Source organism: Entelurus aequoreus, linkage group LG27 (assembly GCF_033978785.1).
Source record: "Entelurus aequoreus isolate RoL-2023_Sb linkage group LG27, RoL_Eaeq_v1.1, whole genome shotgun sequence".
NCBI classification, from domain to species: domain Eukaryota; kingdom Metazoa; phylum Chordata; class Actinopteri; order Syngnathiformes; family Syngnathidae; genus Entelurus; species Entelurus aequoreus.
Window position 1 is genome coordinate 13,385,816 of NC_084757.1, and position 16,550 is coordinate 13,402,365.

The following is a 16,550-nucleotide window of genomic DNA, read 5'->3' on the forward strand; positions in this document are numbered from 1 at the left end:
AGTAATTGGAGCCCTGAAAATAATTCATTATAACATGGATTTTTTGTCATTATTATTATTTTTTGAGCAATGGCAAAAAAATAAAAATAAAGAAAGACAAAAGAAAAAAAAACAGCCTGCATGGCAGCTTTTGTGTCAACATTGCAACTTTTTCTCCTTAGATTTCACCTCATTCCACTTTTTTTAATGTTCTTTTTTATTTTTACAATAGTATTTCCAGAATGTGTGGCGGGCCGCAAATGGCCCCCGGGCCGCACTTTGGACACCCCTGCTGTAAACGTATGATGCTTGAGACCTTGATGCTTTTGCATGTATTAGACCAGGGGTCACCAACCTTTTTGAAACCAAGAGCTACTTCTTGGGTACTGATTAATGCGAAGGGCTACCAGTTTGATACACACTTAAATAAATTGCCAGAAATAGCCAATTTGCTCAATTTACCTTTAACTCTATGTTATTATTAATAATTAATGATATTTATCATTGTGGAAACACTGATCATCTTAATGATTTCTCACAATAAATATATATAGAAACAGATAAATATCAATATGCAACACTTTATTTTTATATTTTCTCTAAGTGCACATTTTTCAAATTGAACATTTTCAAATGATCACTTCTAAGACAGTCTTGTGAAATCTCAATATCCCATTTTAACTAGCTAGCCACTAACATTTTTTAACAAATCATGAATTACTTTGCACCATGTTTGTACAAATAACTCATGTAAAATATAAAAGTCAACTCTCAAATGTTTAAATAAATCATGTCACACTTTGAACTGGACACCAAATCTGTTATCTGTTTCTTTGTCAGTTAGTGAAGACCAAGTCTTTAAAATATTTTCTTGGATTTTCAAATTCTATTTGAGTTTTGTCTCTCTTAGAATTAAAAATGTCGAGCAAAGCGAAGACCAGCTTGCTAGTAAATAAATACAATTTAAAAAATAGAGGCAGCTCACTGGTAAGTGCTGCTATTTGAGTTATTTTTAGAACAGGCCAGCGGGCTACTCATCTGGTCCTTACGGGCTACCTGGTGCCCGCGGGCACCGCGTTGGTGACCCCTGTATTAGACAAATGTATTTAACCTACACTCACCTCAAATATTCTTCATAAAATCTTTAAAAAAGTGTTAAGGTGCCATACCTCCAGAAGGTAGGGTTGTCCCTCAGGCATGAAGACGGAGGCCAGGATGTCCGGGTGGAGGGGCAGGAGTGGCGTGGAGGATGGGATGCTGCCGACACGCGGGTTAAAGCCCTCCGGCGCTGTGGCGAGGAGGAACAGAATGAGCTGGACAGAATCCTGCACGGGCGAAAAAGCTTGGTGGTGAACGTCTCTCACCGTGCGTCCGGTGGGAGTCGAGGTCTGAGTGCAGCGTGATAAGCGCCAGCGAGTTGTGGAGGTGGAGGAACTCTCGAGCCTGGGCTGGACTCCATCGCCGGTTCTGTCGTGACCACAACATTACTGTTTTTGTGTTTCCATCGCATGGTGAGGAGACAGAAAGAACTGGACAATGCAGCTTAGGAGACAGGTGTACCTGGTTGTTTTGGCGATTGGGCCCCAAAAGGAACAGAAGCATCCGGCGATAGGCTGAGTGTTTCAACAACAGCTGGCAAGCTTCGCCGCCCTACAGGTCAGCGCATCTTTTAGTCATTCAATCAGGGAATAGTCACGCTTCTCAGAATGCACATTAGCCTGCGTTACCTTATGAGAGAAGCTACTAAAGAGGCTGAAGTACTGCGCACAGTTTTTCACGTTCTCGGGAACATCTTTGTCCAGCAAGGACAGCAGGGCGTCGGTCAGGCCGTCCAGACCGGGATCGGAGAAGTGGAGCGCGCTCTCTAGGGTCTTCTCTAAGATGGAGGCCACCACCACCCTCATCTCCCTCATGCCGCACTCCAACAGGCACACCCTACGAAGTAGCGGAAAATTGAACAGTTAATAATATTATCATAGTATTAATAATTATTCAACAAATATGTTTTATTAATGATTTTTATTCTATATTAATCATCATCATGATGGATTACACTACTGCACAGTGTTAGGGTTAGCAGTAGAGATGTCCGATAATATCGGACTGCCGATATTATCGGCCGATAAATGCTTTTAAATGTAATATCGGAAATGATTGGTATCAGTTTCAAAATGATCGGTATCGGTTTCAAAAAGTAAAATGTATGACTTTTTAAAACGCTGCTGTGTACACGGACGTAGGGAGAAGTACAGAGCACCAATAAACCTTAAAGGCACTGCCTTTGCATGCCGGCCCAGTCACATAATATCTACGGCTTTTCACACACACAAGTGAATGCAATGCATACTTGGTCAACAGCCATACAAGTCACACTGAGGGTGTCCGTATAAACAACTTTAACACTGTTACAAATATGCGCCACACTGTGAACCCACACCAAGCAAGAATGACAAACACATTTCGGGAGAACGTCCGCACCGTAACACAACATAAAAACAACAGAACAAATACCCAGAACCCCTTGCAGCACTAACTTTTCCGGGACGCTACAATATACACCCCCCGCTGCCCCCTTCCCCCCAAAACCCTGCCCACCTCAACCTCCTCATGCTCTCTCAGGGAGAGCATGTCCCAAATTCCAAGCTGCTGTTTTGAGGCATATTTAAAAAAATAATGCACTTTGTGACTTCAATAATAAATATGGCAGTGCCATGTTGGCATTTTTTTCCATAACTTGAGTTGATTTATTTTGGAAAACCTTGTTACATTGTTTAATGCATCCAGCGGGGCATCACAACAAAATTAGGCATAATAATGTGTTAATTCCACGACTGTATATATCGGTATCGGTTGATATCGGAATCGGTAATTAAGAGTTGGACAATATCGGAATATCGGCAAAAAAGCCATTATCGGACATCTCTAGTTAGCAGCATACAATGACAACACAAGCTAATGGAGTGAGGCTAATGAAATTAGCAACATGCTTAAATTTGACAAGAATCAGTATGCTGCTATTATTAATTGTGTATGCGCTATTAAATATGAACACATTTCAATCTTTCAACTTCCCACCTGGTTATCTCTCGTCCCTCCGGTCCAACCAGGTACTGAACCATCCACTGGCAGGCTGTGCTGCTCTTTGACAGCAACACCTCCACTGTAGCCATCCACTCCTCAGTGTCCACTCTGTGTGTTTAAACAGCAGATATTGATACTTATGACATTGATACTTATGCTAATACACTGATGTTGTGTGTGTGTGTGTGTGTGTGTGTGTGTGTGTTCGGACCGCAGTTTCTTTTTGGTGTGCAGGTAAGTGTGGAAGAGGAAATGGACAGCAAGCTGCAGACTTTCTTTGGCCATGGCCTGGTAGTCTGGATGCTTCAGTTTAGTCTGGAACAAACAAAAAAATGGTTCCAATTGAAAATAAAACAGTGCTTCCAGAAATAATTGAGGCCTCCTTTCTAATAAACACAGCATCAATTAATGTTTGGGTCCACTTGGGGGAAAAATAATTCACCTCAAATAGAATTGGTAAGTACATTACTTTACCATAACAGATAGAGTGATTTAGTTTTGATCCAAGCAAGAGTTACAATGTTTTATTAAAAGGGGGAATTATAAAAAAATATTGTATTTGTATTTATTATTTTAAAAAATATTTGTATTTTAATGTCATTTTGTTCCCTGTTATAAATGTTTTTATTAGTGAGGGAAAACTATTAAAAATATACTTTTTATGTATTAAAAAAAAAAAGTCATACTTCTAACCTTTTATTTTTTTAAATAAAAGTAATGGCAGTTTAATTAGTAAGAGACAAATTATTTGTATTCATTAAAGTAAAAACAATTGTAATTACTATCACATTGTATTAAACTCGATTTAAATTAGAGGGGGGAAATCACTAATTGTATTTAAATATATATTTATGTATATAATATTACTTTCAATACATCATCATAATATATTATCATATAATGTAATATTACTCCTACATTTTAGCTCTCCCTAATAAATGCTTAACACCCTAATACGATGCCTGGTGCTTTCTGCAGTTGAGAAAACAATGATCCCTATGGGAGAAAATACATTTAAAATATACATTCAAAGATAAGCAAAGTAAAACCCTTTAATTTCATGTGTTATTATTTTCTAAATAAAATCTATTTCTTTCGGAGTTGCATTCCTGAATTTATCCTCGATATTCCAATTATGCATACCAGACCAAAGAGGTAAACCAGAATTTGTTTAGATTTGGTGAATTGAAGTTATTGCAATATATAGTCATGGCTTTATTATGCATTTTGTACACAAACATAAAGACATACTGCGTTGACGGAGGCCAGCGAGAGCGTGAAGTTGAAGTAGTCGCTGTTGTAGACGTCTCTGTTCCTCATGAACTTGAGATTCTCGTCTCTCACCATCTACACGGGGGTGGGGGGGGAAACGAGAGGTCATCCCAATAGTCGTAGCCTCGTCACCTCGCGGGGACCTGGACGTCACGTCACCTGGTAGATACTGGCGGGCATCTTCTCCACAAACAGGCCCTTCTTCTCGCCTTTGCGGACCAGGCGGGTGAGCAGAGTCAGGCGGTCGTTGTTGGCCCTGGGTGGGCGAGGAGACGACTGCGGCGAAACGTCAGGGGAGGAGGGGGCGGACCTAAAAGTGTAGATAATAATAAAGTTAATAAATGCACCTCTCGTGATTTATAGCTCTTTATTATTATCAGTTGTGTTCACTCACAGTGTGAGGTCCTCTGCCTCCTGCCTCATGATGCTAACTCTGCTCTTTTTCGGCAGGACAGGGGAGTTTTGGTCGCTGATCTTCTGATAAAACAACATGTAGGCGTTCCAGTACCGCCTCCTCACATCAGGATAGGGGTTGGCTGCACAGGAACAAAGAGTTCACGCAAATCAAGACTTTGCATCGGGTGGACTGTGACGAATGGCTAAAAAAATAAATAAAAGGAGCGTGTGTGTATTGCTCACACTGGTCATAAACTTTGGGTCGGTATTCTCCCCCGAAGCATTCATACTCTAGCGTTTCATCGTTCATGTCAAACTCCTCCACCACGTTATCGTTGAACTTGTACCAGCGTCCCCGTGAGTTGCCGCTACAAGGAGAGAGAGAGAATAAAATCAAATAATGGTGTCCAGTTTTTCCACCAGGGCCGCATAGTAAAAAAAACTGTACACAAGGCCTACTTAACTGGCAGCCCAAAGCTTTTAATTTGGCCCACCGAACAACATTCAAATAGGCTTGATGAAACTACTCAAAACAGGGTTGCTCATGTACGCAGTACTCCTGCCACCCCACAGGGGGCAACAGCAAAGCATGTGCACTGCAAAAAGTCAGTGTTCAAAAACAACAAAAAAATATATAAAAATTAGGGGTATTTTATTTGAACTACGCAAAATTATCTGCCAATAGAACAAGAAAATTCGGCTTGTCAAGACTTTCCAAAACAAGTAAAATTAGCTAACCTCAATGAACCCAAAAATACCTTAAAATAAGTATATTCTCACTAATAACAAGTGCACTTTTCATGGTAGAACAATAAAAAAAGAGACCTTTTTGCTCAATATGTTGAAAAATATTCTTAAATTAAGTAAATGCTAGTGCCATTATCTTGACATTTTTTCATGCTTGAAGTAAGAAATAATTACTTTAAAAAAGCAGTTTTATACTTGTGAGTGTTGATGACACAGCTTTGCAACAGTTGATATTCTAGTTACAAGCATGTTTGACTCAATACACACTACCGTTCAAAAGTTTGGGGTCACATTGAAATGTCCTTATTTTTGAAGGAAAAGCACTGTACTTTTCAATGAAGATAACTTTAAACTAGTCTTAACTTTAAAGAAATACACTCTATACATTGCTAATGTGGTAAATGACTATTCTAGCTGCAAATGTCTGGTTTTTGGTGCAATATCTACATAGGTGTATTGAGGCCCATTTCCAGCAACTATCACTCCAGTGTTCTAATGGTACAATGTGTTTGCTCATTGGCTCAGAAGGCTAATTGATGATTAGAAAACCCTTGTGCAATCATGTTCACACATCTGAAAACAGTTTAGCTCGTTACAGAAGCTACAAAACTGACCTTCCTTTGAGCAGATTGAGTTTCTGGAGCATCACATTTGTGGGGTCAATCAAACGCTCAAAATGGCCAGAAAAAGAGAACTTTCATCTGAAACTCGACAGTCTATTCTTGTTCTTAGAAATGAAGGCTATTCCACAAAATTGTTTGGGTGACCCCAAACTTTTGAACGGTAGTGTAGGTCATCAAATCTCAGCAACAAGCTGTAATATCTTACTGAGATCATTTAGGACCAAAACCCTTAAAACAAGTAAAACACTAACAAAAAATCTGCTTAGTGAGAAGAATTATCTTATCAGACAGAAAATAAGCAAATATCACCCTTATTTGAGATATTTAATCTTACTTAGATTGCAGTGTGTCACAATAAAAAAAATTTAAATACATCGCGAAAATCAGACTTTTAACAGCGACTGGACAACAAAAAATGAATTTATTGAAATTGCTGACTTTGTGAAGTCTTTTGTATTCGTGGTCATGTTGTTTTTTTGTCTGTGTAACTCTGGCAATCAGAACTAGTACATGTAGCTCTAAATTTGACTAACAGAGGGGGATAAAGCTACACCTTAGGTTTAATTGTGTTAAACTACGTGTGCAATGTTTGCTGTGTGTCTTAACACTAAAATTTCTATTTTATTTATGTTTGAGTTTATTTCGGACATGCAAGCATACAACATGATACATCACAATTTCCAGTTTCTCTTTTCAACATGTTCGAAAAGGAGTAGGGAGAAACAGAGCTTATTTAATCCTACCCCTTTTCCTTTACATAACAGTTGCTAAAACTTTTGTTCACTTCCTGTTCTCAATTTATTCACAATACTCCATAAGTAATTACAATAAAAATAAATAAATAAATAAATAATAATTGGTGAAGTAAGTCATATTTCATATGATGAGATAAGTAAGATTATTTGAGAATGAAAGAATAGATGGATGAAATAAATTCAGTTTATCATGGTTCTTCTTCTTTGTACTGTGTAAACACTTTAAGTTTGAAGAGTTTCTTGAAGTGGATCATATTAGTACATTGTTTGATTGCTTTGCTTAATCCATTCCATAATTTAATTCCACATACTGATATACTGAAGGTCTTAAGTGTTGTACGTGCATACAAATGTATGTAACATACACAATGGACATTATGTAAATTCACAATAGACGTTATAATTTTGTTAAGTTAATTTTTTCTGTCTTACAAACCTAAATAAAAGAAGACATATAAAGAAGTAAAACTGAGGACGAAAAATAATTCAAAAGAAGGAACATCAATCATCAACAAAACTTAGCTTGTGTTTTTTTCATGCTGTTCACTATTTGTCGAGCTGCGCACGCTGGAAACGAGCAGCGAAGGCATAATTAATTTATTGACAGTGCAGTGCTAAAGCTGATGTGTTTACTTTGTAAATAAGTAAACGATGTTTCAAAGGAATATAAACTGCGGAGGCACTTTCTAAACAAATTTTAAAAGTCAGGCCCCTGAGACCTTGTTTCTGCGGCCCTCTTCATTATGTTGTTGAATACACCTTTATTACGTGTTTCTAATGCTGAATATATGGATATATGTAAAAAATACATTTGCATTTCAAAATATGGGAAATATCCTGTGAAAATTGGTAAAAAATGGGATTTCTCTACATCACAATAACTCGACATTTACTAAATTTTTTAACAGCTTATAGATTTAATTCCATTGTAATGTTTCCTCGTGAGGAACCATAAAATAATGCCAATACAAAAAATTAAAAATTGTGGGCTTCTTCAAGTGGCTTATAGTTGAGACATTATTCAAGCTGGTTGACATTATTTCCTCGTGGATGTTACAGAAAGTATAAGAATGTGTGAGCTGCTATTCGTTACCTTCCTAATATGTCTCCTATTTGTCAAATGATTTACACAAAGTTTGGATTTTTGGCAGAGATATCTTTTCTGTCGTCTTCATGTCCATCCATCTCTGTCGTGTTATTAAATTCCTCAGGCCGACAAGCAATTATTATTTAATATAATAAGTAATTGTGGAAAATATAGACTTTTAAAAATATATATGCTCTCTTGCTATTTTTTTTGGTTGAATAACAAAAGAAACTTTGAGCAAGTTGCAAACAGCCGCTCTAAACACAACATAAGTCCATTGCAGACGGTTAATAATAAATTTGTGTTTTTCATACCTGCCATTGTTCCACATTTGCATAATTTTACATGATCAGCCCTTTCCAAAAATTTTCACACAACATAAAAAATAACTAATGTAATTTATGAATTATGCTGATATCATATCAAAATCGGTATTGGCCAATACTTAAGATTCCAATATTGTATCGGAAGTAAAAAAGTTGTACAGTCCTAATTAAAAAGCCAACAGCTCAGCTTTTGGCTCTCATTTTCATTTTTGCTGTTTTCTTGCTGAATTGTGTATTGACGGAACCAGATTTTTTACATATATCCATATTTAAGTGTTACTTCTTTACTTCCATAGTCATACTACGAAACAGCTAGTGTTTTTCCAATTCAGTCTGCAAAGTAAAAGTTTGACTGTGTGTAGGCCTTGAAGCTTTTGGAATGCAAAGGGTAGACAAAACAACGAGGTAGGAGAGAACGAGGAGGGGGAAGCAGAGGCAGACCAGGTAGAGCCACGCATTTGGATGGGTTATGCAAGGCTGGCCTCATTATTGTCAAAGCTTTGAGAATAAACCACAAAATACCAACTACAGCCTGGTGATCAATTTAAACTCGAGCTTATGTGCCATAAAAATAACTTGGGAGTGACCAGCAACTTAAAATCCCTGGGAGGAAGAGCTGGTCAACGCAACAGTATCTTTAGAACATACAGCAGGCAAAGAAAATACGAGCTCAAAAGAAGGAAATGTAGTAGGAAGTGTAGTGCCTCCTACCGTCTATCTTTAATAAATGAGTAGTAGTGGCCGGCGTGTGCCTGACCGCTGTGGACCACGACGCCCACCAGCTCGTAGTTCTCAGAAATAGTGACTTTCTTCCTGGGCGACCCTCCAGAAGAACCGTCGCCTCGCCCCTCGCCGCCGTCTCCGCTGCAGTCTTGACGCGCCATACCGGACACGGTGTACGGCTCCATGTTTAGCACCCAGGGGAACTGCAGGCCACAAGCAAGAATCAAACATCCATTATGGTTTATCCCCTCCAGTGAACGTGACCGCGGAAATTCCACATACCCGGATCTGTTCGTCATATTTGATGGAGCGTCCGCTTTCCCAGTCGAAGCCAAAGCGCATGAGGTGGATGCAGAGAACGCTGGGAAGAGATTTGATGCATGTCCTCTTCACCGTGGTCCTCTGTGTATGAGAAAACTAAGTACCTCATCCAAGCCTAATAAGACATAAGCACAGTGGGTGTATGCCGACCTTTTCCTTGCATTTCTCACAGTAGTAGGCGTTGCTGCCCTCCAGGACCTCGCCTCTAACAAACTGATCCAATGAGATCTCCAGGCTTTGGCAGGACGTCACGCCAAGGTTCAGCGCCATGAACGTCTCCTCCCGCTCGTACCTACGTAAGAAAACGTGCAATGGATAACTACATCAAGACCCAACATACAGGTATACTGTGTACAGCTGAACGCTAATATTGACAGACTCAGGTCAACATCAGCGTTTGTCGACATAACCAAAACCATTGCTTACTTTACACTGAACAGGAAGTCACTGCCCCTTTCACACTGCGTAGTATATATATATATATATATATATATATATATATATATATATATATATATATATATGTATTATAGATTTTTTGTTAACATGTTAAAGGTGTTTAATAAAAACACAAGCATGTTTAACACGTAAAGATTCCCTTCTTTCATGAAGACAAGAATATAAATTGGTGCATTACCTTATTATGATAACTTGCATTGATTGGAATCAGATAGTATTCACATTAGTGCTGATAAGTTCCATTACTTTGAATTTACATTGTGGAGGGAAAAGAAATCCTCCTCTCTTTCCAATACCAAATAAAAGTGGTTGGTTTTGAGCTTCTTATTTGTTCAGCTTCCATTCTCGTTTTATACCCTTTACAAAAAATACACTGGAATTAACTCCATAGCTTGCTAGCTTGTCTGCATTAGTTTTCTGAGGCTCTTATTTTGTTAAAGCAGGCATGATGGAGCAGCACTTTTATTGTGAAGACAGGAACTGTGCTGTCGGTCTTTATAACTTTTGACGGCCGGTACGGAGAGAGCCTGTTGAGATAAAAAGTGCCTCTTTCATTCCTGCCGGTCTTTTTTTCCCCTTCATACTAAGCTCTCAGCAGCCAGCGTCATCTCACAAGATCCTCGGATGCCGTGAATGTCAACCAAGTGACGTCATAGTGAAGATTGATAATTTTTTTTTTTTTTTTTTTAATACCTCGTGATCGACTGACACATCTTTTGCGATCAACCTAATGGGCACCCCTGCTGTAGATGCATGTATGTCCTCACTGTGTTTGAATGAATTATTTATTGTAAAAGTCAAACATATACAATGGTGTTACCCACCAAAAAATACCTTTTTACCTTGTTTGTTGCTCTTAAATATGCAAGATGTTTTCTGGTCATGTGCTGCTTTATCAATGTAGTACTACTGTGAAATACCAGTTCGCAATGTCTGTCGGTTTCACTTTTAAATGATCACAAAACCTCTGTCATCTTCTCTGGGGCCTTTTCTCACTTTCCACTTTGCCGTTGTTTTTCTGAGCCATCTCTCTCTGTCGGCACTCGGCTAGTCCCGCTCCCCACTCACACACACATCACTTAATAGGTGCACTCCTCTCATTAGCGCCAGAGTAATACAATGTCCGAGTATTTCACTCAATGAATCAATCATTGAAGCAACAAAATACAAAATCGATGCTTTTTTTGTAATCAAATGAATCAATTAATCGCTGCAGTCCTGGTTGTGACCAGTGAGAACACAATAATTCAGACTCACCGGTGAGGACAGTCTTTACAGATCTTCTGGTCGGAAAAGATTCCCTGAAATGTGTTCTTGAAGATTTGCTCTCGGCCCATTTTCTAGTGGAAAGAAACGCCGTATTTATTACACCATGGTAGCTGGTACATGATGCGCAGATTGCTTCAGTATTTATTGAAATACCTTGAGATGTTCGTCGAGCTGGTCCACCAGGCTGGTGAAGAACTCGTAGGCATCTTGCTGCTCTCGTACGTACAACTCTTTGTTCCACATCTTGAAGATCTAAAACACATTGGTCAAAAGTCCTGATGATACACAATACCAGAGGAAACAGTGCTTACCACTAGGGATGGGCATCAAATCCATAAAGGCACCAGTGTTGACTGGACGGTAGTAATCAGAGCGAAAGAAAGAAGTAGCTAACAGTGCTTCATTTCATAAAAGGAAGGCAGATGCAAGGTGCTTGAAGATGATGTTGTGCAAGTAACGTCTTGTAAAATAATGTAGCGTTCCAACAGAAGCACACAGTATTGACACGACGCGACACAGAACATCTTTTTTATGCACCAAGTACGGTCATGGCGAGCAAGGTGCATTCATAAACCCGGGAATTGTTGGCATCAAACATTACAACACAAAAGAGTCGTTTTGTTTTTTTTGCACCTTATTTATTTTCTGTATTGTTGCTAGTTTTGCTGCAACAATTTTACAATTTTGAGTTTTTGGATGTTTTACCCAGTTATTTATTCCTATTATTGAAGCATTTTGTTAATTACTAGTCTTTTTAACTTGAATGTCACATACTGTACATATACAAGTACATATACATACATACACTCATGCATATAATCACGTTTCATCAAACATATATTAACGTTGTTACCCGAGGGCGGGGGTCGGCAACCCGCGGCTCTAGAGCCGCATGCGGCTCTTTAGCGCCACCCTAGTGGCTCTCTAGGACTTTTTCAAAAATGTATGAAAAATGGAAAAAGATGAGGGGAAAAAAATATATTTTTTGTTTTAATATGGTTTCTGTAGGAGGACAAACATGAGACAAACCTCCCTAATTGTTATAAAGCACACTTTATATTAAACATGCTTCATTGATTCGAGTATTCGGCGAGCGCCGTTTTGTCCTACTAATTTTGGCGGTCCTTGAACTCACAGTAGTTTGTTTACATGTATAACTTTCTCCGACTTTCTAAGACGTGTTTTATGCCACTTCTTTTTCTGTCTCATTTTGTCCACCAAACTTTTAACGTTGTGCATGAATGCACAAAGGTGAGTTTTGTTGATGTTATTGACTTGTGTGGAGTGCTAATCAGACATATTTGGTCACTGCGTGACTGCAAGCTAATCGATGCTAACATGCTAGCTATATGTACATATTGCATCATTGTGCCTCATTTGTAGGTATATTTGAGGTCATTTAGTTTTCTTTAAGTCCTCTTAATTCAATTTATATCTCATGACACACTATCTGTATGTAATATGGCTTTTAATTTTTTGCGGCTCCAGACAGATTTGTTTTTGTATTTTTGGTCCAATATGGCTCTTTCAACATTTTGGGTTGCCGACCCCTGCCCTAGGGGAAACTGGGTAACACATGGCACACTGACAAAGCTTAACCTACTGTCACTATAACAATCTACAAGGTTAATATACTTGGCTTCTCTTTCTTCCCCTCCGTTTATCTGCTTTCTTTTGTATTTCAAGTTATCATTACATACTGTATGTGTAGTGTTGCATTTGAAACAATTGTATTGTTGATAATAGAGGTAATTATTGTTATCATTCATTATCAATAGTGCTATTTCTATTGGTATTTGTATTGCTCCATTTGTAGTGTAATAATGTTCATTGTCATTTCTTTATTATGAATATTTATTTCACCAACTGCTTCTTTGCTTATGTTGTTCTGATGTTACGTTTGCAGTTGTCGTTGTCTCTCTGTCTTATCCCCCTCTTGTCCCCGCAATTTCCCCCTCTGTCTTCCTTTTTTCCCTCTTTCTCTCCCCTCCAAATAATAATATAAATCCATTTAATAAAGTCAAATACAAATAAGGCAACAAGAGAAGTATCCCACACTAGATCTTCCACACCCCAAGGCGAAAGCCCACGTTGTGGTCAGGGACAACGCACGCAGTATGTCAAAAGCTACGATGGAGTTTGGTGTGGCTAGTCTGCCCTGTGTAGTGCACACTTTGCAGCTTGCAGTGAGCGGAGGTGCCCTGTCTCAACGCAGCATTTCAGAAGCTCTGGCTGACTGCTAGGCCACTTCAAGCACTCACCACTAGCTTGCAGCACATTTGTGTTACTCATACAAATACGTTAGAGCAGGGCAGATTGAGCCCGGTTTATAATTTCCTGTTATACAGTATGCCAGGCAGTCTTGCACTAAAGAAGGACTATGTTATTGTTTACTTTATTACTCTAATATACTCTGGACTGAAGCTGTGTGCCTTCATTGTTTTTGTGGCTGTTGTTTTGAGGCATGTTTAAAAAAAAAAAAAAATAATGCACTTTGTGAAAGTCAAAGTATAGTATTTCCCATAGTTGTAGTGGGTATCAGGATTATCTCAGGGAGAGCATGTCCCAAATTCCAAGCTGCTGTTTTGAGGCAAGTTAAAAAAAATAATGCACTTTGTGACTTCAATAATAAATATGGCAGTGCCATGTTGGCACTTTTTTCCATAACTTGAGTTGAAGTTGTTCTCTTATTTTGGAAAACCTTGTTACATTGTTTAATGCATCCAGCGGGGCATCACAACAAAATTAGGCATAATAATGTGTTAATTCCACGACTGTATACATCGGTATCGGTTGATATCGGAATCGGTAATTAAGAGTTGGACAATATCGGATATTGGCAAAAAAGTCATTATCGGACATCTCTAGTAAATATGCAAGTTTTGGTTAAGTCGACAACCACTTGTGTTGACACCAGTCAGCCAGTCTAAGGGTTCTTGTGCATAATCGAATTCCAGTCTAGTTAATTGCTAGTAAAATACACTGACAAATGCATTATTATTGAAATCAGTGTATTTACCTTCCAGAAATTCTCTGGGACATAGTACTGCAGCTTGCTCTCCATCAAGTGACCGAACAAAGATTGAACCTGGTAAAAGACACTCTCCTCGGGCTGGTCTGTGTCATCTTCGATGGACAGAAAAGCCTTTGAACGAAAGAAAACACACAATGAACGTTCACAACTCCCAGCATGAGTGTCGTGTTTACCTCTGTTAGGCCCGGCTGCATGTAAAGCTGCTGGAAAACAGCATTCATGTAACATGTGGCGCCGCCATTTTTCAGGCCAACAAAGCCGGACACTGAGCGGCTCTCTACAGGGGGAAGATACTGACATGGCGAGAAAAAGCGTTAGTTTCATTGTTTAGTTATTAGCAAGAGGAATATGCAAATAGTGTCTTACATCAAACTCTTTACAGAGCGAAGGGTCGGACTGGTGGTGCATGGAGAGCAGCTCCCTGGTGATCAGTCGTAGGTTGGAGATGGAGCTGTCGGCCAACATTACCAGAACCTCGTAGGCCGCCAGGCGGCTGCTGGCGGTGCTGCACCTGAGGAGGACAATGGAGGAACATGATCTAAGACTACTTTATGTCAGTGGTCACCAACTTTTTCGAGCCCAAGATCCCTGGTTTCAGCCAAAAGCCAAAGCAAGATCTACCCGTGTCAACTCTAACACACACACGTATATATATATATATATATATATATATATATATATATATATATATATATATATATATATATATATATATATATATATATATATATATATATATATATATATATATATATACTGTATATATAACTGTGTGTATATATATATACTGTATATATATATATACACACACATAAATATATATATATATATATATATATATATATATACTGTATATATAACTGTGTGTATATATATATACTGTATATATATATATACACACACATAAATATATATATATATATATATACTGTATATATAAATGTGTGTATATATATATACAGTATATATATATATACATATATATATAAACACATATACACACACACATATACGTATATATATATATATACACACATATATATATTTATATACACATATAGATACATATATACATACGTATATACACATATACATACATATATATATATATACAGGTATATACACATACATACATATATATACCTGTATATATATACACGGTATATATATATATATATATATATATACTGTATATATAACTGTGTGTATATATATATACTGTATATATATATATATACACACACATAAATATATATATATATATACTGTATATATAAATGTGTGTATATATATATACAGTATATATATATATATATATACACATATATATATATACACATATATACAAACACATATACACACACACATATACGTATATATATATATACACATATATATATTTATATACACATATAGATACATATATACATACGTATATACACATATACATACATATATACACATATACATACATATATATATATACAGGTATATACACATACATACATATATATACCTGTATATATATACACGGTATATATATATATATATACAGTAATGAAGTGAAGTGAATTATATTTTATATAGCGCTTTTCTCGAGTAACTCAAAGTGGGTGAAGTGTCTTGCCCAAGGACACAACGGCAGTGACTAGGATGGTGGAAGCGGGGATCGAACCTGGAGCCCTCAAGTTGCTGGCACGGCCGCTCTACCAACCAAGCCACAATATATATATATATATATATACATATATATATATATATATATATACATACACACACACACAGTACATACATACATGCATATATATGTATTATTAGCTCATGTCAACATTTAGTTTTTTTTCCTCACTGTGCTTTTTGCATTTTTTCCAATTTTTGCTAGTGTTTTTTTTTTTTGTAATGTGCCAAAGGCCAATGACGAACGAGTGACGGGCCACTGATGGCCCCTGTGCCGCACTTTGGGCACGCCCGTTTACTGTTTTGGGCACACTGTTTATGGTCACTATAGTCTTAGTACTGTAGTATATGTAGTTCATGCTATGGTCACATAAGGGATGCGAGTCAGCTTACGTCAGCACCGGAAGTAGTAAAATCAGCTGTTCGCCTGGCAGGTTTTTCGTGTTTAATTAAGAGGGGATGAACAGGGAAGTCCTTTTTTAGCTGCCGGCGTGTTTTTTCATATATTAATGCCTTTGCGCATGTCAATGACACTTTTATATGCACAATAAATCACCGCAAAATCCGTACATTGGAGCAACTCTAGAGTTTGGCTTGTTAGCTTCCCGCCGCAGGCGAGGGATGATGATCGATGTTGAGGGAAGAGTTGTTTGATGTTGGATGCTAGAAAATGTCTGGTGCGTTGCAGCAGTCAGCTTTAATGCATTGTTGCAGCTCGATGATTTTTGTGCACGTCATGCATGTGCGTTTGCGAGACGAGCGGGTGAAATGTGTGGCCGCGCTCGGGGGAGTGGCCGCGGT

The 16,550-nt window shown here is 38.0% G+C and overlaps 1 protein-coding gene across 3 annotated transcripts in view; it reads right to left on the reverse strand.

Moving 5' to 3' along the window:
• The window catches only part of usp24 (ubiquitin specific peptidase 24), a 119,769-nt gene that overhangs the window by 13,718 nt on the left and 89,501 nt on the right, over nucleotides 1-16,550 (reverse strand). For all 3 annotated transcript variants that reach the window (XM_062038943.1, XM_062038944.1, XM_062038945.1), the window contains 18 exons: nucleotides 14,439-14,583; nucleotides 14,246-14,365; nucleotides 14,058-14,183; nucleotides 11,192-11,290; nucleotides 11,027-11,109; nucleotides 9,461-9,602; nucleotides 9,272-9,391; nucleotides 8,978-9,192; nucleotides 4,972-5,096; nucleotides 4,727-4,868; nucleotides 4,492-4,642; nucleotides 4,312-4,407; nucleotides 3,272-3,375; nucleotides 3,055-3,168; nucleotides 1,707-1,914; nucleotides 1,540-1,629; nucleotides 1,344-1,446; nucleotides 1,149-1,267 (listed from right to left, as the gene is read on the reverse strand). In XM_062038943.1, the coding sequence (XP_061894927.1) occupies nucleotides 1,149-1,267; nucleotides 1,344-1,446; nucleotides 1,540-1,629; nucleotides 1,707-1,914; nucleotides 3,055-3,168; nucleotides 3,272-3,375; nucleotides 4,312-4,407; nucleotides 4,492-4,642; nucleotides 4,727-4,868; nucleotides 4,972-5,096; nucleotides 8,978-9,192; nucleotides 9,272-9,391; nucleotides 9,461-9,602; nucleotides 11,027-11,109; nucleotides 11,192-11,290; nucleotides 14,058-14,183; nucleotides 14,246-14,365; nucleotides 14,439-14,583 (2,302 nt within the window). The remainder of the gene's footprint in view (nucleotides 1-1,148; nucleotides 1,268-1,343; nucleotides 1,447-1,539; nucleotides 1,630-1,706; nucleotides 1,915-3,054; nucleotides 3,169-3,271; nucleotides 3,376-4,311; nucleotides 4,408-4,491; nucleotides 4,643-4,726; nucleotides 4,869-4,971; nucleotides 5,097-8,977; nucleotides 9,193-9,271; nucleotides 9,392-9,460; nucleotides 9,603-11,026; nucleotides 11,110-11,191; nucleotides 11,291-14,057; nucleotides 14,184-14,245; nucleotides 14,366-14,438; nucleotides 14,584-16,550) is intronic.